Genomic DNA, 23,013 nt, shown 5'->3' with positions numbered 1-23,013 from the left:
ACAGCCTTCTCATGGCTTTGCCGTGTCTTGGACATTGGTAGAATATGCAGCTGCAACTGTCCATCCATCCACCCACCCACCATCCCCCCAAGTCATCAATCCATCTTCCCATTATCCCACCCAGTCATCCATCCACCCACCCATCCATCCATCCAGTAGCATGATTGCCAATGTAATCTCAGTAAACTGGAGCCCTCAGGTGAGAGGCTTAAGACAGGACACAACATTCTGATTTTCTGCATTTACTGGTCACAACGCCTCCTCATCTGGTGGATCTCCATTCTCAGGCACTCAGCCCTAGACACACTCACAGTCACCCCCAGGCCCTTGCACATAGAAGAGTCTCCGGGATTAAAAACCTCTCTGGTTGTATGAACCTAAAGCAGCATCTGGGGCCACTCCTGAGTGGGCCTTTCCCTGCGGCCACAGAGAACCTGGGTTTCCGGGCTGACTTGGCTCATCTCTCCAAGGCATTCACGAGGGTCACGGCTGTAGTGTCACGGCTGTAGCATCACGGCTGTAGCGCAGAGTACCGCCACAATCCTCGTGGGAGTCAGGGGTCTCCCAGGAACTCCCAGGAAATGTTCCAGTAGCAGCCAGATTGTCCACCCAACACCCTCCCACAGCATGGATGTCCCAGGACTTGTCCAAGGGCTCCCAGCTAGAAAATGGTAGGATCAGATTCAAAGCCAAGGCTGCAGAGTGGGCTGTGACAGGCCAGGGTCACAGAGCCAGGGAGTAAGCCTGGAAGCTTCCTCTTGAAGTCGGTGTCACACACCGCTCTCTCTTCCTCCCCCAGGAAGTCCAGAAGACTGTCTCCATGCGCCTGAACATCGTCAGCCCTGGCATGCCTGGTGAGCTCTCTGGTCTCTCTGGGGTGCCAGCGGCTGAGGTCAGAGTGGGACATGATGGACGGCCCAGAGGGATGGGGCCTAGGCACACGGCAGGGAGGACCCCAAAGAGACCAGCCCTGGAGGAGGGGAGACAGGAGAAGGGCTTCCCAGCAGCCTAGAAGAGGACCACAGCTGCATCTTCTAGATGGCCAGCCTGTGCTCTGAGCACCCTGTGGGACGGGATCCCAGGCCTTTGGCTGTTCTCCATCCTCATAATTGCTGGTTGACCGTGCTGGGGGGATGGGGCCACCAGAGGCAGGTCTGGATGGGATAGAAGACACCTGGGGGTGGTGCTGGTCTCACCGTCCTTAAGGCCCCCAGTGTGGAAGATGCTCCTTCAGCCTAGCACCCTCTGGCTTCTTTGTTAGTTCCCCCTGGGCCCTGGCCCCACCCAAGCAGCAGAGTCTGTGACACTGGGAGTAGAGGAGGGGTGGCACCCCCCTCTTGCCACCTGACCTGGGCCAGGATAGAGCCCCTACTTCCAGCCCATGACTGAGAGAGCAGGGCTAATAACCCCACTGCATGGATGGGAACTCAGAGGCCCAAAGGGAGGCTCCCTCGCCTGTAGTCACATAGGAATCAGGAGTGTGGAGGGAATGAGGCTTGAGAAAACCCAAGGGCTGAGCTGAAGAGCGCTCAGAGGTGCTCTGGCCCATCCCTACCATGGCAGAGGGCTCAGAGAGGGGCAGGGACTGACCTCACAGCGGGGCGCAACAGGCTCTGGACTCCCAGGCCCCACACACTCCCTGCCCAGATTACACCATCCGTCCTCCCTAAAACGCATCTCCATCAGCCTTGGGAGGCAGAGGCACGGCCCAAAAGGCCTAGGTGGATGGTCACAGAGGTCACAGCTTCATGCCAGGCATGGGTGTCATGAACCATTTGCTAGATGAGGAGACTGAGGTTCAGAGAAGTCAGGGTCAGTGGCTGAGCTGGGACTGGCACCAAAACTTGTGCTCGTGGCCAGTACAACAGTAGGGGGACGGCACGGGGGCCAGGGAGGAGGCAGCAGTGCTGACTGCAGCCCTCTTTCCCTCGGTTGCACAGGCAAAACCCTGGTCCTGCCCGCCGTGCTGGGCATCACCTTTGGCGCCTTCCTCATCGGGGCCCTGCTCACCGCCGCACTGTGGTACATCTACTTGCACACGCGTGAGTATCCCAGGCCCCCACAATGAGTGCTCAGGACCCCTCCACCACCACCTGGGGGAGTCTGGCGAAGCCTCTGAGGGAGTGGGGAGCCCTGGCCGGGGCCCTGACCTCCGCCCCTGCCCCCAGGTCCCCCAAGCAAGCGGGAGCCCGTGGTGGCGGTGGCTGCTCCGGCCTCCTCAGAGAGCAGTAGCACCAACCACAGCATCGGGAGCACCCAGAGCACCCCCTGCTCCACCAGCAGCATGGCGTAGCGCCCGGCCCGGAGCCCTGGGGGCCACCCAGCGAGCCCTCGCCCAGCAGGAGAGACTGAGCAGCCACCAGCTGGGAACCACTGGTCATGAACTCACCCTGGGATCCCAACCCCTCCACTCGACCAAGGATGGACCATGCCCTCTGCGCCCATCCCTCCTGCCTCCCTCTCAGAGGCCTGCTGCCAGCGGGGGCACCAGCTTGGAACACCTTGGGGTCCCCCCACCCCACCCTACAGAACCTTCAAACCCAGTGGGCCTGGGGGACAGCAGCCAAGGACCATGGAGAGAGAGACCACTGCCCTGTATGTCCACCTTGTTGTAGAAAGCCAAGACCCTGTTACTTTAACCTGGATCCAGCACTCCGTGACCTGCTCTGGGTGGGAGGTGAGAACTTGAAACAGACTCTGCCCAGCCCACCCAGGCCGACAGTGCCTCCTCCGTGGGAACGGAAGGTCAGCCCAGAGCCACCGGGACCTGGCCCCAGCAGCATCCACACTTGGACTGGCACAACTTTGGCAGGGGAAACAGAAGCCTAGTGTTGCCCAGCCTGGGAACCAGGGAGCCCAGCTCCTCCCTGCCATTGCCACATGGAGAGCCCCTCCCTCCCAGCCCATCAGGAAGGCAGCCGATGGGGAGTGGCCAGGCTGCCTCTCCTGGGCCCACCCCTATATATTAATCATCAATAAATCAGACCATGAAACCAGTGCTGGGCTGGGCTGGGAGAGGGGGAAGGGCAGCTAAAACGGGTGGGGGGTGACAATCCTGGGTTGCAATCCTGGACCTGCCACTTATTGACTGTGTGACCATGGGCAGTCCCATGGCTTCTGCAAGCCAGCCAGTTCTCTCATCTGTAAAATGGGTAAGATAATCCTCCATCATGAGGTCTCTGCAAGGAGGTCTGCAAAACAGTGCCTGGCCTGTGGTCAACGGACCGCAGTCCAGTCTTCTCATGTCAGAGACAGGCAGCCCGAGGCTCAGAGGGAGGGAGGGGGGGAGGGCCTTGTTCCAGGCCACCCAGCCCCAGCGCCGACACAATCCAGTTCCTGTAGCAGCTGCAGCCCCCATCCCCCTATGGTCTGCTGAGGGAGCCAGAGGTCGAGTCAATCAAATGTTTTGCCTTTTCTTTTTTTAAAAAAATTAAAGGCTTTAATTGACTCTAGCCGCCCTCTGTCCCCAGAGAGCCCCAAGCAAGGGCCCTTTTTTTTCCCGGAAGGCCACTGGGAGGAGAAAACCTATCAACCAGCACCTGGCAGGATCCCAGGCCCAGCCAGGCAGCTCACACAAGAAGCTGGCCCGAAGCAGGCGGGGTGGGAGGGAGACAGGCTGGATCATCAGGCCTGCTACGACAGGGAAGGGAGGAGAGGCCAAAGGCACCCCAGGCTCAGAGACAGGATGTCCAATCTCAGCCTCCCACCTCCAGCCCTCTATTCCACCGCCCAGAGCCCAGGTCCCTGGACCAGTCTAGACAGAATCAGGAAAGCAGGAAACAGAAGGCACTTAATACAGGAGTTCGTGGAGAGACACAGGGCAGGCGTGGGAGGCCCCACCTCCAACCCCACTGCCTCGGCTACTGGGACAGGGAGGGCTCCAGCAGCTTCAGGACACCCCCGACCAGGTGCAGGCTGCCTGTGACCAGCACGTGGATGGCAGCAGCCTCCCGCAGTACACTGGCCCCGCTGCCTGCCACGGGGTGGGCGAGGAGGCCCCGTGGGGGACTGGGTGGCTGAAAGACAGGGTCCCGGCCTTGGCTGATCCACTGCAAGGCGTGGGAGATGCAGCTGAAGACAAGGGAGCTGGTGCTGACGGGGTGGGGCAGGCAGGGTGCCAGCAGCAAGGACGCGGGCCCACCAGGCTCCGGGCCGGGGCTGTTCCAGAGGTTCGGGCTGGCCTGCTCCTTGTCCAGGCGGCTCCAGTGCTGCTGGTGTGTGAGGCAGCGGAGCAGCACCTGGTCCAGTGTCACTGTGAAGTTCTGCTGGTCTGCGGGGCACAGGGACAGGCACTTCAGTGACAGGGGTGGGAGTGGGGTTGGAGAGGGGCAGGCATGCTGTGAGCACCTGCTTAATGCCAGGCCCTTTATATGCATCATCAGTCCTTACAACTCATGCTGTGAGGAAAGGAGGCTCAGAAAGGTTCAGTGACATGCCCACTGTCACACAGCAGGTGAGAAGCAGAGCCAGGTATTTTTGACAACACTTTTTTTTTTTTGGTGAAAAAGATTCACCCTGAGCTAATATCTGTGCCAATCTTCCTCTATTTTGTATGTGGGTCACTACCACAGCGTGGCCACCAATGAGTGGTGTAGGTCCATGCCTGGGAACCGAACCTGGGCTGCCAAAGCGGAGTGCACCGACCTTAACCACTAGGCCACAGGGCCAGCCCCTATTTCAATTTTTTTTCAATATGACCCACAGTAAAAAATACATTTTACAATGGCAACCCAGTACTCACATACGTGTATATATATGTGTCTGGAACAGAATCTTCATAAAACAGTAGCCATCCTCACTTCAAGCAAGGCACATTGCTATTTCCTAGTCTATTCTATTTTGTTTAAAATAAAAAATGCTGGTTGAGACCCACTAAATTGATTTCAAGAACCATCAGTGGGTTGTTAACTTGCATTTTGAAAAATGTTTTCCCCAATAATTCTTGCTAGTATTGCAGGCGCAGAGTGCAAGATTCAAAACGTACCTAAAGGCATCTATACAGAAAAACAAATCTCGCTCCCACCCGACCTCCAGTTCAGAAGCCCCTGTCACCAACAGAGGAGCCCTCCTCGGGGTCCTCTGCCCCCTGCCCACCCCCAGGGACCATGCCTGTCACTTCTCACCTTCGTTGCCCGTGGGTGACACCTCTGTCAGGTTGGGGCAGAAAACAGCATAGTGAAACTGGCAGGGCTACAAGGCCAAGGGGAAGAGCTTGGTGTCAGACCCTCAGAGGGTGCCCCTCACCCCGACTTCCCCACAGCACCCCCAAGCCCATCTCTGGAAATGGCCCGCACGCTGGCTGAACTGGAGGCACGCTGCATAAACCCAGCCACAGCACTCCAGTGGCCTCCTTTCTGCCTCAATATACCCTCCCGACCTGTGGCGTGGGCAGCAAAGGCAAGGCCCACTGTACAGAGCGGGAAACAGAGGCTTGGGGGTGGGGGCACTTGCTTAAGGTCACTCAGCTACTGAGCGGCCCCAAATCCAGGCTGGGGAAAAGGCTTTGTCTGCACAAGTGAGAGAAGCTCTGGATGTGAAGAACCACCCCAGCCTCTGGGTCTGTGAAATGGGAGATGATCCCCAGGAGCCACATCAGCCCTGACCCCCTAGAGCAGCCTCAGTTTCCCCAGCAGCGAAGGGCCCCTACAGGCTTTGAGCCCAGTGACTCCTGAAACTGAACATGGCAGCATGGAGAACGAGGGCAGTGACCTGTGACGAGGCTTCCCACGCACCCGGATGCTTTTACACCGAATCCTCAGTACAATTCAGGGGAGGGGGTAATTTTACAGTTGAGGAAACGGAGGTTCAGGATGAACGCACAGGTGGGGTCCACACAGCCAGAACCAGGGCTGGGCTGCCTGCCGCCCGCCCCCGGGGCAGCCCCTCACCTGCAACAGCTTCAGCAGGGCCGCGGGATCCCGGTCCCCAGTAGAGTTGAAGAGCAAGACACGCACCTCGGGCCCACTGCGAGAGGGGCGAGGAGCGGGGGTCACAGAGCCGCAACTCCCACCCTGTCTCCGCGGGCCCCGCCCCATCCTTCCTCCAGGAACAGCCCCTCGCACCCCCCCCACTATGGTCCAGTCCCGCCCAGTCCCAGCGTCCCACCCCTCTCCTCTGGCCCAGTTCTGACGGGGTCAGAGTCCCGTGGCCCCGCCCCTCCCCTCTGGCCCAGTTCCGACCCAGCTCACCCGTCTGGTGTGTCACGGCCACGCAGCGCCTGGCGGAACCAGCGCACGCAGGCCTGCACGCTGCTGACGGTGTGGGCGCCGTCCAGGTACCAGGTGAGCGGCCCGCGCCGCAGCACCTGCGTCCGGCCAGGCCACTCCGTGTCCCGAAGCCCTGGGAAGGGGGTAAGGCAGCCTTCCAGCGGCCGCCGAGAGGGAGCCCTCCCAGATCCGCTCCCACCCCAGTCCTCAACTCGAAAGCACCCCTCGTCCCCCGCCCCCAAAGCTGGGGCAAGCTCTTCAGCTGCCTCATCTGGTGGAATCTTCCAGGCAGCCCCGAGAGGGGGCTGCTACTTTATCTTTTTCCCATGTTACAGACGGGGAGCCCTTAGCTCAGAGAGATTAGGTCACAGAGCGAGTACCGGTGCCGGGACGTGATCCAGGATCTACCCGGCCCCAGGACTGTGTCATGGCCCTGACACGGGACCTGACACACAGTGGGCACACTGGAACCATCTGCTGAGGGGGTTTAACAGCCATGGGCACCTACTATGTGCTGAATGCTTTGGGGGAAGGAAGAAGCCTGACAATATCACCATCCTCAAGAACATTATGGTCAGGGCCGGCCCGATGGCACAGTGGTTAAGTTTGTGTGCTCCGCTTTGGCAGCCCAGGGTTTGCAGGTTCCGATCCTGGGTGCAGACCTAGCACCATTCATCAAGCCATGCTGTGGCAGGCATCCCACATATAAAATAGAGAAACATGGGCACGGATGTGAGCTCAGGGCCCATCTTCCTCAGCAAAAAGAGGAGGATTGGTAGATGTTAGCTCAGGGCTAATCTTCCTCAAAAAAAAAAAAAAAAGAACATTATGGTCTTATGATGATAAGGATGACAGTAACGGCAGCTACCACTGGCTGGATGCTTCATCCCACCCACCAAGCTCTGGCTCAGTCTCTTAGAGACAACACCTTACCGTATGTCCTATCATCTCATTTGGCAGGTGGGGAAACTGAGGCTCAGAGAGAGTTCATGAAGCTTGCTGACTTCGGAGTCCTTTCTCTTGGGCCCCACCTCAAACTGTCCCCACTCCTCAAACAGGAAAATGAAAGAAATGGTTGGGTGGAAAGGCCCAACTCACCGTGCTGCATGTGGGACGTGGGCTGGAAGACGGGTGCCAGGGGCAGCTGCCACTGGAGACTCGGCTGGGATGCCTTCAGCTCCCCGATGCCTGGGGGACAAGGGAGGGGGAGGGAGGGCTGTGTGGGACTGAGTGTGCTCAGAACCCTCAGCAGCCGACTCCACATGCCCCTGCCCACCTGCCCGCCCACTCACCTGCCCACTTACCCTGGTGGTCCTTTTGCTGCAGCCAGCAGCGGGCCAGCTGCAAGGCCAAGGCGGCATTGGACCGCTGGTGCTCTCCCTCCAGGCCAAGGGTCAGCGGTGGCCCCCCTTCCTCCAGGGCTTCCAGAGGTGGGCACAGGTAGAGAGGACACTGCAGAGGAGATGGGCAGCAGCTGGGCAGGGGAGCTGCTGCTGCCACCTTGGCCAGGGGGCCCTCCCTGATGCCGTCAGCCCTTCCATCTTTCCCCACCAACCAGAACCCTCCAAGCCCTGCTCAGAAAACCGAGATGTGCCCCGGCTGGACGAGCAGCTGGCTCTCACTGCACAGATGAGCAAACTGAGGCCCGAAAAGATAAAGTGCCTCCCCAGTCAGCCGCCCCGACCCAGCACATCTAATCAGACTCACTGAGATCTGCTGCGCACGGTCCCTCAGCACTGCCAGGGGCCCATCAGGCTGAAGCACGGTGAAGGCAGGGACACCACGCTGTGGAGGACAGGGAGAGTCAGACAGGGGCTGCCTCCCATTTCTGGCCCTCACATCCCTGGGTCTGGGTGGCCCACTTAGCCTTCCCCCCATAGGACCTATGGGAACCGCTTGATGGGGAGACTAAGGCCAGAGAGGGGCTCAACTTGCTCCAGTCACACAAAGAACCGAGACAGGAATTCAGACCCCACTGCTGCCCAGACTTCTCCTGAGTCAGGAGACAATTGACCCTGCCTCAGCCCCACTTCTCTGAGCCTTGAGGGCCAGGCCCAGGCTGTCCATGTACCTCCCCTCCCCAGGGCTGCCTGGTCACCTTGAAGATGCCCCCTTTCTGCCATGCAATCTTCTCCACCGTGTCCCCCAAAAGGCTGGTGTGGTCGAGGCCAAGAGAGGAGACCCCACACACCACAGGCTTCCTGTGGAAGACGAAAGAGCCATGACGCCCCCCCCCCCCATCCAGGCCGCCTGGGTTCCTGGCCACCATCCCTCTCCCCAGGCAGCTGCCCTCACCTGATGATGTTGGTGCAGTCGTAGGCCCCACCGATGCCCACCTCCACCACTGCCAGGTCCACCTGCAGAAGACCAGAGGGCATGGCAGGGGGCACAGGGGTGCCTGGATGCCTCCCAGGAACCCCTCGGCCTGCTGCAATTCCCCTCCCCAAGGCCTCAGAAACAGGGTTCCGGGCAGTGGGCATACACCTTCTCTTGGAGGAAGATGTGGAAGGCCATGAGCGTGAGGAAGCGGAAGTAGGCGGGCATGGAGACACAGCTGCTGCCATCCTGTGGACAGGAACATGTCAGAGGCTGCCTTCAGCTCTGCTCTGAGGAGACGGGGTCCTGGCATGTGCAGCTCCCCCTACCCTGGCCACCCACTAGCCCTCCTGCACTGACACCTTGGTCTCCTGCAGCCGGTGGTAGAGGCGCCAGAAGTGGTTGGTGAAGAGCTCAGGGCTGATGGGCTGCCCATTGATGCGGATCCGCTCGCGCACCTGCACCAGGTGGGGAGAGCTGCCGGGAGACCTGGGGTCATCAGGACTCCCTTCCCGAGCCCTCCTGGCCTCCCCCCAGCCCACAGTCAGACCTGTCTTCTGGAAAGACAAACCTGACCATGTTGCTGCCCTGCGAAAACGCTTCTGTGTCTTCCCCGTGCCCTCAGAGGAGTCCCAGTCCTCACCTCAGCCTCCCAGGCCCCCGCAGGGCTGATGCCACTGGCCTCTGTGCCTCAGCTCTCCCGTGCCCCTCTCTAGTTCCCTGCGCCTCAGCCCTCTGGACTGTTTTCAGTTCCTCCAGCCCCCCAACCCCTTTCTATCGCCAGCCCTGGCACCTGCCCTTCCCCCCCACCACATGCTTGCTCCACAGGTCTCAGCTGAGATAGCCCCTCCTGCAGAAAGGAGGACAAAGGACCCCTCCTCCCGGGCTGGTCAGGCATGTTCTCCAGGCTCCAGCAGCCTGCTGTGCTGTCCCCATCTCCCACCCTGCCAACCTCTGCCCCGCTAATGTCTGTCTTGCAGCCCTCAAGGGCAAGGCCCCTGCTGCCATGTTCAAGCTGCCTCCCTGGGCTGGCCCACGAGGCCACAGGGGCCCAAGTCGAAGGCTGGGTTTTTAACCAAAAAATTATTTTAGAAGAGAGTGTTGGCTTATATTTGAAACCTCAAAGTCCCTCTCGTATGATGACTCTTCCTCTCCATTTCTTTATTTTGAACAAAGACCTGTTTAGAGAAAACATATTGGCCTGAAATGCCCTCAGTCAGCTGGTTTCAGATGCTTACAGAGGTCACTTGATGGAACTGGTAAAATAAAAGGAGGCAAAAATCTTAAATGCCCCAACCCTAAGGACCGAATCCTGAGCAATTAGCCATCACGTTAATCCCACTGCTCTACCTGTGACAGGCTTAGGAGAGGCACATACAGCCCAAGGAGGAGGGACCGGTGTCTACCCCCAGCCTCCAGTCCCCTGGTGAGTTTAGATGCCTGAGAGCAACCAGGAGGGGGCGCTGCCTTGAGGGCAAAGCAGCAGCTGCACTGGCAGAGCGTGACTCCCTTCCTTCTGCCCACTCGGGAGGCCTGAACATGGACATTATAAACTACCCTTATTGGTTAATCCTTACAAGGCAGGTTTTCTGCTCCTTATTGCAAAGATGACCTAACTGATAAATATTTCTATGTGATTTAAAAACTGTATATGGAATTTAAGTTAATAAAAATTATCTGGGGGCCGGCCCGGTGGCGCAGCGGTTAAGTCCGCACATTCCGCTTTGGCGTACCAGGGTTCGCCGGTTTGGATCCCAGGTGCGGACATGGCACCACTTAGTAAAAGCCATGCTGTGGTACGCGTCCCACATATAAAGTAGAGGAAGATGGGCACGGATGTTAGCTCAGGCCCAGTCTTCCTCAGCAAAAAGAGGAGGATTGGCAGCAGTTAGCTCAGGGCTAATCTTCCTCAAAAAAAAAAAAATATCTGACCATTCCATCTAGGTATTTAGTTTATACATTTAAGTTGCTGCCCCTCTCCTCAGTTTTTTTTCATTATGAAAATTAAAGAGTGCTATAAACTTGGGCCAATATGGTAAGTGCTAATTAAATGTTTGTTGAATGAATAAATACTGGGCAGAAAGACATGCAGCTGAGTTCCTAGGAGGTGAGCCTGGCCCTGAGGTGCTGGCTGGTTCCACAGCCCCCTAAAGAACTAGGAGACACCTCATCCCTCTGCACCACAGTACCTAAAGAATCCGGTCTTCAAGCCATAGCTTCGGAGGATTCGTTCAGTGAAGGCACAGGTGGAGCCCTAGAAAGAAAAGGTCTTGTCTGGGCAGGCCCCACCCCACCACCCCACCACGTGGACACCCTACCCCTGGGTCCTGTTGCTCACCTTCCCCTTGGTCCCGGTGACATGAATGATGTTCAGCTGGTCCAAGTCCTCCAACTGGGACAGACAGACAAGGTCCCCAACTCAGCCCCAGGACTCACAGATAGCAGTGGCCGTGGTCACAGGCCCCGCCCACCTTACCTGTAGCCCACTGCGTGCCAAGAACAGCTCCATGGCTTCCAGCTGTGTCTGAGGGTCACCCCGCTGGCGCTTCACCTGCTCCAGGTAGCTGGCGTTGGTCTGGAGGGTGTTGAGTGTGCGCACAGCATCCTGGCAAGCACAGTCCCCGGGTAGCAGGTTAAAGCTTACTACGGGTCCATAGGAACAGAGGCACGCAGTGCACCAGTAGCCAGGCCAGGGCACCAGGCCTGCCATGTTGCCCCAGCCTAGAGGTTAGGCACCGGTGAGAAAGAAGTGGCATCTTTCCAACTCTGGCAGAGATGGCAGCCTGGGGCAGTTCAGCCCTACCCAGGGAGTGCCAGGCAAAGCAGGAGCATGACTAACAGGACTCGCCTTGCTTCCTGTTTGGGCTTCCCAGGGCCTCTGCCTTCATTCCCTCCAGTGGGGTCCACCACTATATCGGGCCCCTACTGGGGTGAGAACCACAGAAGCCTGGGGTCTTAGAACTGGAGGAATTAGAACTAGGAATTCCTGGAGGCTTCCATGCCCAACCTGAGGATTGGGGCTCCATATTCTGACCCAGAGAAGAGCTGCCTGGAGCAACCAGATAAGGCAGAGAAGGAGGCCGGGAAGGAGGAAGGGTGTGCCCGGGGTCACCCAGCCAGGAAGGCAGGTAAGTACAGCCTCAGGAGAGAACACAGTGGGAGTGAGGGTGGGGGTGCTGTTTATTTCACCTCGGAGGCTCAATAGCTGGTTGGAGGCCCCACTCACATCAAACTGGTATCACCTGCCTGGCTGGCATCAGGTTCTGGTCTCTGGCAACTGTCCTCAGGCACAGAGCCAGGAGGAAACTTTCTGTTTTCCAGATTCTTGCCTCCCCCACTTCCCCCGATTCCCGCCTGCCCCCTAATTCCAGGCACTTGGATCTCTATCTCCTGAATCCTGGAGACTCCAACCCCAGATCTACACCCCTGGATCTCTCAAGTCTGAACTGCTGAGTCCCTTTCCTCTCCCATCCCTACGTCCCAACTGCTGGTTCCGACTCCGGAGACACTGAAACTCCAGAACTCCAGCTGAGCCACTGGACCTCTTGGTCCTGTCACCGGGCGCCCCTTCCCACTCTGTAACGCGGGACACTTCAGCCTCAGAATTCCCAGATCCCCCAGCCTGAGCCCAACTTCCTGGTCCCTGTCCCCACCCTCGGACTGCAGGAAGTCCCCGCCCCCCGAGTCCCCCAGTCCCAGGCTCCGGATCCCCTCTCAGCTGGCGAAGCCCGGATGCTGTGTGGCTCAGGCCCGGCCCACGTGTCATCGCGCGACAGCCCGCCGGATACCTGATACTCCATGCCGGGCTCCTGCGGCGCGGGCCACGCGCTCAACCCTCGTCGCGCGCCGAAGCGGGTCGTTGCACTGAGCGGAGAAACCGCAGCCAGGAGGAAAGCCGAGCGCAAGTGGCTGCGTGCCCGCGACATAGTCGCGGCGCGGGCGTAGCTACGCTAAGTCCGGGCCGGAGAGGTCCCGCCCCGACGCGCCCCGCCCCGACGCGCCCCCGCCTCCCGCCAATCAGCGCCACCTAAGAAGCCCACCGGGACCAATAAGAATCCGCGGGAAGCCATCCTTGTGAGGGGCAAGTCTGGGCCCGGCGGAGGGCTTCGCCCATGTTTTTGAGGGGCACGCTCCTCGGGGCGTCCTCTGCTTTAGAGGAACACGCACTCCTGGCGTCATCCTCCTCCCAAGGACCCGGCCGCGCCCCCAAAAATAGCCAGTCCCAGTCAGCAACCCTCAACCTCTGCTCCGGGCCAGAATCAGCTCCGAGCCGGGATAGAATGACGGACACCAGACACCTTATGGAGGTCACTGAATCTCGGCCCCGAAATATCCCGACTCAAGGCAAAGACCGCAGGCTGTGGAGATGCAGCCTCCGCCCTCACGAATTGGCAGTCCGATTGCTGGGCAATAGACCCCAAACCAGGCACTTGGGCAGCCTGGGAAGGCTTCCTGGGAGAAGCGACATCTTGGCTGAGGCCTTGGGGATGGGAGGAGAGGTTTCCAGGCAAAGGGCAGAAACAATATATGAAAAGCAAAAGATTGGACAGAGAGAAGGAACTAGGCACGGCGAGAGAACTGCATTTCCACCTGCTTGGGCCTGGTTGTCCTGGAGTGCCAGGATGCCAGATCCAGCAGGACCTGGTAGCCTGATTTAAAAAAAAAAAAAAAATTGAATTAAATTTGGATGACAATAAAATGGTTTTCAAGAGGGATGACAAGATCAGAGTTGCCCCTTGGAAGATTTGCTGTGTGGAGAATTGATTGGAGAGCCAGCTGGGGAGGGGGCAGTAATCTATGCTACCTGTGGGTGAGGAGGACCTCCATTTTTCCTGGAGTTTTCAGAACTTTTTCCTGTCTATGACCTTCTTGGCCCCAACTGCTAGCACAGAAAAAGCAGCATAGAGATTCCCTTTTTACCGCTGAGGTCCAGAAAGTCGTGTGTGCTGGGAAGAGGGGGGAAGTCGCTGCAAAGAACCCTCGAGGGAAGATAAAGGCAATCTTTCAAACAACTGATGGGGTTTCTGTCCCTCCCTCCCTCTTTCCTGCAGGCATTGGGGGTAAATGTTCATCAGAGATTGTTTGATTTTGAAATAAGCAAATGTGTTGAGAAGAATCCATCACTGCTGGACTTCAGCTCCTCCCATCACTGATGGGGTGTCCCACCCCACCGCTGTGGGGGATAGAGATGTCCTTCCCGCTCTTGGTTCCCTCTTTTTTTTAAATCACCGAAACTTCCTCTATACACTTACATGTTTATAATTTAATAACTGCAAAAAAAAAATGATCATAACGAAGCTCTAAATGTTTTTATTTTTCCTCCTTTGGTAACCCTTATTGACTGCCAGGCATGTGTCCCACAGTTTTCTATGCCCATGAAATCACAGATACATCTAGACATCCAAAGGGCCTTGTCGTTGCAGATGACAGTATTTTCTGCATCTTAATTTTCTTACTCACCAATAAGCTTATAGAGATCCCTCTATGACATTTCTTTAGCAAACAGTTAAGTAGCACTTCTCTGGGCCAGACACTGTTCTAAACACTTTGCACATAGTTGCTCACTTAATCATCGCAACCCTATGAAACAGGTACTAATATTGTCATCCTTCACAGGTAAGGAAACTGAGACACAAAGGAGCAAAAGGACATGCCCAAGTCACAAAAATCAAGATTTGAACTCCAGTCCCTGAGTCCGTATTCCTAGCCTCTGTACCTCCCTCCTGCCCCTCCCCGTGGGGGACGCGGTGCTGCTAACTCAGGGGCAGTGGCAGTACCGCAATGCGTCCCCTCCTGGCTGCTGAAGGGCATACGCTACGTTCAGTGTTTTGCCGCTATGGAAGGAATGCACGCCAGGGGCTTTTATTTCTGCAGGTGAGATCGCACAGAAGGGTCCAGGGGTGTCTGTATTCCTTTCCCCCAACACTGTGAACTTTGCATCCCACCAGCTGTGTGTGAGGAGAGCACCCCTTCCCAGAATGGGAGGTAGAGGACCTTCTCGTGCTTACTCTGCGTCCTCCCGGTGGCGGTGTGCTTGAGCATCTTCCTATCATTTATTTCCACAAACTGCCTCACTCATCCTTGGCCCATTTTTCTAGTGTCTGTTTGCCCCCTTCTTGAAAACTGTAAAACCACCTCGGGTGTCATAGTTGTTACTGCTCAGTTCTGTCCCCTATATGGCAAGTATTTTTTCTCCATCTACATTGGTGACCTCAGTTGATTCAGATGTAACAGGGGCCATGCAGCTCTGGGCCGGTCCTCCAAGAATGAGATCCCAGGAGGGAGACCCCCTCCTCTGGTGTAAGGTGGAAAACCCAAGTTGCCTACATCCCTGAATCTTAACTGATTTCTTTCCTTTTGCTCCGAGCAAAGCAGTCCGTGTCAGTCCTCCCCTCTGGCCTGTTACAGGGCTTCTCTAGAATAGATGCGGAAGGCAAGGAACGGCACAGAAAATTCCAGGGATCCTATCTGGTATCATCCCAGTTGTGCAGGAAATTGTAAGTGGTGACTTGTGCCTGGGCAAAGCCACCCCAGTGGCCTTGGGCAGGTCACCTGTTCCCTGGACTTCTGCTTCCTCCACGGTCTCCGAGGACAATTTTCATAGCCAGTGACACCAGGAAATTTGTAGTCACACATTTAAGGTTCGGTGGGGGGAAGGAGTAAAATAGATTTATCTTCTTTTCCTTATTCAGACTCTCCCTTACTTTTTATTTTGTTTTTAAATTCTAATCTTTTTTGGATGAATGATACATCATATCATTCAAGTAACCAGAGGTACTAAAAGGTTTACAGTGAAAACCTTTCCTCCCACCCCTGGTCCCAGCATCCCAATTACCCTCCCCTAAAAGTAATCAAAGTTATGTTTCCTGTGACCTTTCCAGAGATATTTACGAGCATATACAAATATACATAGATTTACCTTTTTACTCAAAGATAGTGACAGACCACGTACACGATTCTGTATTGTGCTTTTTCCACATATGTTTATATCCTGGACCTTGCTCTAGACTGTGTCAGTACATAAGAGCTGCCCATTGGCTAATTTGTTTTTTTGAAACCTCGCGGTTCTCTTTGGTGTGGAAGTACTACTGTGTACGTGGCCAGTCTCCTACCAATGGATGTTTAGGTTTCCAATATTTTGCCATCACAAGCGGTGTTGCATTGGGCAACATTTTCCCTTGATCATTTCTTGCATGAGGGAGCCTGTCTGGTGGATAAATTCCAAGAGGCACAACTGCCAGGTCAAAGGCAATTTGCATTTGACACTTTCATACATATTGCCACATCATCCCCCAGAGGGGCAGGGCCTGTTTCCACCCCCGCAGGGCATCAGCCAGGCGTTTCCTCGCCAACACAGGCAGTTAGCCAACTCGGATTCTTGCCAGTTGCAAAGGTGGAAAAATGGATTCTCAGGGTAGTTATCATTTGCATTTATTTTATTTGAAGGAAGCTGAGCAGTTTATGTTTAAAAGCCATTTCTATTTCCTTTATGGTCTACTCACCTCCTTTGTATCATTGCTTTTTATTTGAAAAGTCACAGATGTTCGTAAAAGGAAATAGAGAAACATGTAAAAGAGAAAATCAGAGGCACCTTCATTGCACACCTGGAGAACCACTGTTGGCCTTTCGGTGACACCACGAAGGCATTCTCCTTCTCCAGGAAGAACAATAGAAATAAAGCTATTGTTTCTGTCTGGACAGAAAGAAAAAAGACAAGAATGAAGGAAAACTGGCAGGTGGGCCAGCGTGCACGCACTGAAGGCAGATCTGCAGATGTGTGAGGACGGTGAGTGAGGGGCCGAGGGATTCCGCCCTCCCAAAGGGAAGGGATGTCATTCATCCATCCATTCACTCACTCATTCATTTGATGAGAAATTGTCTCTGTGCCAGACCTGGGCTGGGTGCTGGGGACACTGGGTTCTGGGGACACTGTGGAGAACAAATGACAAAGTTCTGCTCAGGGAGCACCCTGTCCAAGGAAGGAGAGGGCAGTAAAGAAGGAAACACACAAAGGAATATACGTATTTGCAAACCCTGATCAGAGCCACCCTCACTGCTGTAGAGGCAGGAGACTGAGGCCCAGAGAGGGACAGAGACAGCTTGGGATCACACAGCAAGTCAGCAAAGACACCATGCTAGGCCCCAGGGCGGGCTTTCTAAACTCAGGTCTGCCTGAGTCACTGCCCCCTCTCTTGCCCCACCATGTCCTCAGGATTAATAAAGCCCGCCAGCCCCCTGTGGCCAGGCCCCTGGCCACTTCCTGCCTCATCCACCACTTCAGGGCACTCTCCCTGCAGCTGGGAAGGATGTCAGGAACCGGCCTTGGCCTCTCCCACCTCTGAACCTTTGCTCATATTTCCCTCTGCCTGAAACACCTTCCTTGTGTTTTTCTTTGCTTTTTTGGGTGGACTGCTTTTAGCTAACATTTATTAAGCATCTATCCCTGTACTTGGCATTGTGATCTCTTCATCCTCACGCCAATTATGTGAATTAGAGATTATCCCCATTTTACAGGGGGCAAAAGGGAGGCTCGCAGAGGGTAAGCAGCTCACCCAGGGTGACACAGCCAACATGTGGCAGAACCAAGATTCAAACCCCAATTTGCTGACTTTTAAATCTGCCGCTACTCACCACTTCCTCTCTGGTCACCCTGGCTCTCTGCTGTCCATGCGCTGTGTGTCCTTGGCCAATCTGCTCCCCGTCTCTGATCCTGTCTGACTCTCAGTCTCCTCCTTAGCTAGTAGGGTGAGGGTTGAAATGATTTCATAATTTCTGGGGATGTCTAGTGGGATCTGGATGAGGACAAGTGTCTCAAGGCCTCCACACTCCAGAGAGCCTGGACTAGAGGGCTCCAGGTGCCCCTTCCCTGCCCCAGCCAGGGTTCTGTGGAGGCCAGGGGAGGTTCAAGCTCATCGGCAGGTTTGTGCAGAAGCCTCGCATTCAGAAGGGAGGGTACATTTCTCATGGCCCCACCGGGGTTCTGACCCTCTCCACCTCTGAATATCTATTTACATCCGGTGACCTAGAAGGAAACATTTTTCTGTAATGGGGGAGAAGAAAACGTGCCTTAGACAGAATTCCCTATCCTCGGTGAGGCAGCCTCTCCTGATCTTCGCCCTGACTCTGGCTACTAAGGTGTTAACGGATTTAGTTTATTAGGAGGGAAATTGGGCTTTAGAAATGGGCTTCCCTTTCGCCCTACAATTCCACTTCTAAAAGTGACCCTGAGGAAACACCTGGAGCTGTGCTCGGAGACCCACGCGCTAGCTGCTCCCCCTCCATCTCGGTGATGACGTCCTCTTCCTGAAACCCTTTGTTCTCTGTGCCACCTGGATATCTCCCTCCCCGGTTCTCCTCCTTCCGTGCTGGGTGCACCTGCTGCCTGGACCTGCTCCCCTCTGACGTCTTCACGTTGAGGGGCCCTGGGCTCACGCCTCTCTCTCTGAGGGGGTCTCCTGCTCCAGGTCTGTGATGACGTGTGATTTTCAGAGGTCCCTCTTCGATGAGCTACCACCATGAGCACCTGGCGATCTCCCCCCGTGAGATCTACAGGCGTCTTCAACTTGTCAGATCCATGACACGCGTGTTCTTGCGTCTCTGCCCTGGAACCTGCTTCTCCCCAGGCCTTCCCAGCTTGGAAGACACTCCCCCATCTGCTCAGCTGCTCAGGCCTAAACCTGGGCCTCACCCTGGGCTTCCCTCTCCCTCACCTCCCAAACCCCACCCACCCACAGGCCTGTCCACGCTACCCCACAGCCTCTCCAGCAGCCACTGCCTTCCCTCCAGGCCACCCCGTGGTGCAGGCCTCCACTGCTGGTCTACCCTATAGTCTCCTTGCTCCTGTTCCTCTTGACCCCTACAATCATCCTCCATCATTTTCAAAGAAAATCAGACCTTGTCTCTCTCCTGCTTAAAAGCCTCCAGTGGATTCCCATTGCACTTAGGGAATGAAAACTTCTGACCTTACCGTCTCTTACCATCACCCCCAGCCCTGCTGGCCTCCTCTCTGATCCTCAGATATGCCAAACTCAGGCCCACCTGCATGAAAGTCCGCGCCTAGGAGCACTCAGCATCAAAGGTATTCATTCTCCTCACAACAGCTTTAGGAGTACGATGATTATCCTCATTATACAGTTGGGAAACTGAGGCACAGAGTGGTTACTTGGCCAGCCAAAGGTCACACAGAGTGAATACATGACAGAGCCTCAGGGCCTTTGCACTGGTGGTCCCCTCTGCCTGGAACGGTCTTTCCCCAAAAGTTCCCATGACGGACTCCTAGTCTGCTCAATTGTCAGCTTCTCGCCACATTCTCTTTACCATCTGCCCTTTTGTACCTTTGGAATTTTGAACCACGTGATTGTATTAGCATTTCAAAATAAATACTTTTGTTCAAGAGTGTTACGAAACACGATGTAAGAAGACTGCTAAGAGAAGAAACCTCTTGGTGAGACCGTATAGATGATGGGATCCCATCTTTGTCAAAAGAATTATAATTTAGAAAACAGCCTGGAAGTTATTCCCTAGAGCAACCGTGATCAGCTCTGGGCGCTGAGGTGGAGTGATTTCTCTCTTCCCTTTGCCTATTTGTGTTTTATTTTTCCCCTGGGAACACGCATCATTGGGAGAAAGAATGAATGATTCCTGCCACACTGGGTGGCCGCCGCCTCAGAGCTCTTCTGCACCAACCCTCTTGTTCAGCAGTTGCGGACACTGAGGCCCAGCAAGGGGCCAGCAGCGTGGCCTCCCAGATGTTCCTGGGGTCCGCCACTAACGGTCAAGAGGGGCCCTCAGAGGAGACCAGGTGTGTGGCTGGAGGCCTTGTGGTGGGCCCGGCCACAGACAGGCTGGCTTCGGGCCTGCCTGCTCCCCGGGGGCCCGAACGCTCTTTGAGGTGACTGAGGCTTTCTCTGCTCAAACCTGAGAGCAGCTGTCTTAATGATTTTCAGGGGAAAAAAATGTGTGTGAGTTTTTTTCAACTCGTTATCTCACTTTGCAGCCACGATTGTCTTTGCGCCTGCTCTCTGGAACGTCAGATTTACTGAGCCTCCTCCTTGCTGGGCGCCGTGAGGGGCCCATTTTACAGATGAGAAACTGAGGACCGGACGGGAGGAATCAGCTGCGAAGGTCACCAGCTGGCAAGTGGCTGAGCAAGGGTTCAGCTCGGTCCCAGCTCCGTTCGATTCCAGTGGCTGCTGATTCAGCCCCTCCGACCAAGCTTGGGAATCCCTGGCTAATTTTTTTCATTTGTAACTTGGCTTTTCTTAAATAATAGTTAATGTGAGTTCTTTTTGGACATCAGCGCTGTGTGGAGACCCTTACACACATCTGTCGCATTTGAACCTCACTGCCACCCCGCGAAGAAGGTTCTGTTCCGGGACCCATTTCTCAGGGCAGGCAAGAAAGGCCTATTAGGGGAAGTGGCTTAGTCATTCACAGGGGTCTGTACCACCAGGCCCCAGACTCCACCCCAGGCCACTCCTGCCTCCTGCCCCCACCTGCCCTGTGCCCTGGGAGGTGACCTGGTCATCTGGTCAGTGGGGCTCTGGCCTTGAGCTGGCTCTTACCTCAGAGGGAGGCTGAGCCGCGGCGAGGAGCTCTGTGAAATGCCAACATGCCCCAGCCCTGGGGTGCTGCCCTCGGTTCTCTCTCCCCTGGGGAGGGGACCCATACTGTGTGACTCTGGGCAAGTCACCCCGCCTCTCCAGGGTCCTGGCCTCTAAAATGAACGGGCCTGGATGACCTTAAAGGGGCCACTGCTCCCAAACCCTGGCATCTGGGGCCACCCCTCCTCTGCTGCCAGGCAGAAGGTTCCGTCTGCCGAGAGGGTCGGGGGAGCATGGCCTGGCCTTGTGTGCAGCCTCAGGGAAGGCTGGGGGAGCCACTGCAGCCTCACAGTTCTCTTCTGGGCTTCAGACTGCAATCCCGAGATGGAGGGAGGCAGTGTCTCGTGGCGCCCATCCATCAGTGGGGGACACCGAGGCTGGGGAGGCTAGGCGACTTGTCTAGCGTCCAGGAACCTAGACCTCCTCACCATGTGCTTACAGCCAGCCCAGGTTCCCAGCCCCAGCTCTAGCCAGTCTCCGCCGGAGCCAGGCTGGAAGGCCAGGGGCTGGCTCTGCAGCTTCCCAGCTGGCCCCTCGGCCCCTCTCCTCACCTCCCTGAGCCCTGCCGCCTTATCTGTAAAGCGGGGTCACAACTGTGCCGCCTCAGAGGGCTGGGCCCAGAGTTCAGAGCGAGGTTAGGAATCTTTAACGGGCTAAGCTTTTAACTGCCCTTAACCGCACCTTCCAGATCTATAAAATGCAGATAATAATGATCTCGGACCCATAAAATGCAGAGAACGGTGGGCACAGAGCCAAGCAGGAGTAAGCCCTCCATCAACGTGGCATCATCGTCATCATTATTCTTTAAATGGGGCCAACAGCCCTTCCCCACAGAGCAGTCCTGAGGGTTAAATCGGATGAAATCCAGTCTGCGCGTACCGGCTCTCAGGCGGCCGCTGCCACCTCCCACGCCTGCCACGGTTCTCCTCTAGAGACCCCTCCCCAAGAGCCGCCCCCCAGCCACACTGGATGGGGGCTTCTGTGGAGCCTCCAGCCCGGTGGACAGTGGGGCTGTGAGGTCCACCGGAAGGGGGGCCAGGGCCTGACCACCCCAGGCCTTTAGAACTAGATTTACCGGTGACAAGGTTTTCCCCTTGGGCCCTATAAAGTATGGGGTTATGATCATTGCTGATGGCCTTGGAGCCCCTGAGGGATATCGGCACCCCAGATACAAAAGAAAGAAACCAAGGCTTAGAGATGCAGGCCACCTGCCCAAGGTCACAGCGTTCTCCTACCTGGAAGGAGGCAGTTTTAGCCGAGAAAGGATGCCCGGATGGGCCAGGCCTCTCCATGGTTGCTTCCCACCACCTCTCAGCCACGAGCCACGAGGTAGCCAGGGCCCTGGCATCCTTCATCCCCGGGCTCCCCGCTCTCCAACCAGGTGGGGCACAAAGTGCTTCACAGGCGTGGACACCTCTGCTGAGGCCCCTCTGCCTGCGCTCCAGCTGGGCCAGAGAGAGGAGGGGGAGTTGGGGGGATTCTCAAACCTTGTCTTCTCCCCTCCTGTGGCCCTTGGGGGGCCCCCAGCATGCAGGGGGGAAGGTCTTACCTGATAGCTTCCTGCTCTCATCCCAGGATCTGCCCAGGGGCCTCTCTGGCGGCTGTCAGGAATGCAGGACGGGTCAGAATCTCCCATGAGTTAAATAACAACTGGGCGCAGGTTAAAGGTAAGCCGGCAGGCAGGGTGCTGGTGGGGGGGTGGGAAGGGATGGGGACAGGGGACGGACAAGGACTTGGGAGACTTTCAGACCTTGGGCTGGGCTTCCTGCAGAGCGGGGCTGGCTTCGTCTGGCCTCTCTCCCAGCCCCCTTATCACAGCCCATCTCCCCTTGCAGTCATGGCCCTCCCAGGCTGGGAGCCCTGGGGAGCCGGGGCAGGACACAGAGGCGCCCTTGACCTACGAGTCAAAGGAGCATGCTGAGGGGAAGGGCTGTGTTTCACCAAATCATTTGGTCATAAAGAGACCAGGTCACGGACCCAGTCCCCGGCCTGCAGGGTTACATGGAGGGCCCATCCAAACGAGCTGGTAAAGGCCTTTCCGGCTTCCATAGCCTCTTCAATCATCCACTCGGCCATTGGCTGACTCACTCCTCCGGTATTTGAGACACTCTCCAGGTGCCTGGGGTAATGCCCCCACAAGGCCCTGCCCTCTGGGAGCTTTCATCCTGTGCCAGGCACCTCCCTCCACCAATGGGGGTGGCATCCCGTCACACCAGGGTTCCAGGCCGAAGCGGCACAGACCCACATCTGCCCTGCTAGTCCGGCCTCCTCTCTAGGGTGTTCTGTGTTGGGGGGAGCTCAGAGCTGGCAGCTCTGGGGTTTAGGCCTGCTCTGGTTGTTTTAAAACATGATTTAACTGGATGAATAAAAATATTAATTAAGGAAGTATAAGAAAACACAGACCGGGCCAGCCTGGTGGCGTAGTGGTTAAGTTCTCGCACTCCGCTTCAGCGGCCCAGGGTTCGCCAGTTCGGCTCCTGGCGCAGACCCAGCACCACTCATCAAGCCATGCTGTGGTGGCGTGCCACATAAAGTAGAGGAAGATTGGCACAGATGTTAGCTCAGGGACAATCCTCCTCACACACACACACACACAAAAAAAAAACACAGACAAGCGTAAAGGACAGAACCGCTCAAAACAGCCATGGGTAAGGTTTTAGTGTGATTGCTTCCGTTTCTCTTACAAAATGAGCTCAAGCAGGAGATATTTTGTAAGCTGCTCCTTCCACCTGTTGCATTTGGAACGCGTGTATGTCTCCTTCCTTTTGCACACTGCCCAGCATCCCAGCACAGGGCCATGCTCTGTCTGTGCCGCCCAGATCCCCAGCAGCAGCGTGGGCATCGCCCGTCAGCCTGTCAGAGGCGCCTGGTGCAGACCCGCGGGTGGG

General features: G+C 56.2%; 2 protein-coding genes across 7 annotated transcripts in view; one reads left to right on the top strand and one right to left on the bottom strand.

Moving 5' to 3' along the window:
- Window positions 1-2,997, top strand: part of ENG (endoglin) — a 34,871-nt gene extending 31,874 nt beyond the window's left edge. For all 3 annotated transcript variants that reach the window (XM_046665131.1, XM_046665122.1, XM_046665114.1), the window contains 3 exons: window positions 800-854; window positions 1,941-2,042; window positions 2,169-2,997. In XM_046665131.1, the coding sequence (XP_046521087.1) occupies window positions 800-854; window positions 1,941-2,042; window positions 2,169-2,293 (282 nt within the window). In that variant the 3' untranslated portion in view covers window positions 2,294-2,997. The remainder of the gene's footprint in view (window positions 1-799; window positions 855-1,940; window positions 2,043-2,168) is intronic.
- A 153-nt stretch (window positions 2,998-3,150) lies between these two features.
- FPGS (folylpolyglutamate synthase) lies at window positions 3,151-21,776 on the bottom strand. 4 transcript variants are annotated; one of them, XM_046665151.1, is made up of 16 exons: window positions 21,675-21,776; window positions 21,361-21,570; window positions 10,999-11,127; window positions 10,861-10,914; window positions 10,712-10,776; window positions 8,885-8,999; window positions 8,691-8,771; window positions 8,502-8,563; window positions 8,305-8,407; window positions 7,914-7,991; window positions 7,511-7,658; window positions 7,305-7,394; window positions 6,189-6,339; window positions 5,889-5,964; window positions 5,124-5,190; window positions 3,151-4,270 (listed from the first exon to the last, which is right to left on the bottom strand). In XM_046665151.1, the coding sequence occupies exons 1-16, from the start codon at window positions 21,759-21,761 to the stop codon at window positions 3,861-3,863; spliced, it is 1,926 nt and encodes a 641-aa protein (XP_046521107.1). In that variant the 5' UTR covers window positions 21,762-21,776; the 3' UTR covers window positions 3,151-3,860. The 4 variants fall into 4 exon arrangements, with proteins under 4 accessions (XP_046521107.1, XP_046521102.1, XP_046521125.1 ...); XM_046665146.1 differs by having other exon boundaries at window positions 8,502-8,771; window positions 8,885-8,980; XM_046665169.1 differs by lacking the exons at window positions 21,361-21,570; window positions 21,675-21,776 and adding an exon at window positions 12,311-13,794.
- Between the last annotated feature and the right edge of the window lie 1,237 nt (window positions 21,777-23,013).

Source organism: Equus quagga, chromosome 1 (assembly GCF_021613505.1).
Source record: "Equus quagga isolate Etosha38 chromosome 1, UCLA_HA_Equagga_1.0, whole genome shotgun sequence".
NCBI lineage: Eukaryota > Metazoa > Chordata > Mammalia > Perissodactyla > Equidae > Equus > Equus quagga.
The sequence above is the reverse complement of the archived record's forward strand: the minus strand, read 5'-3'. Positions and strand labels throughout refer to the sequence as shown.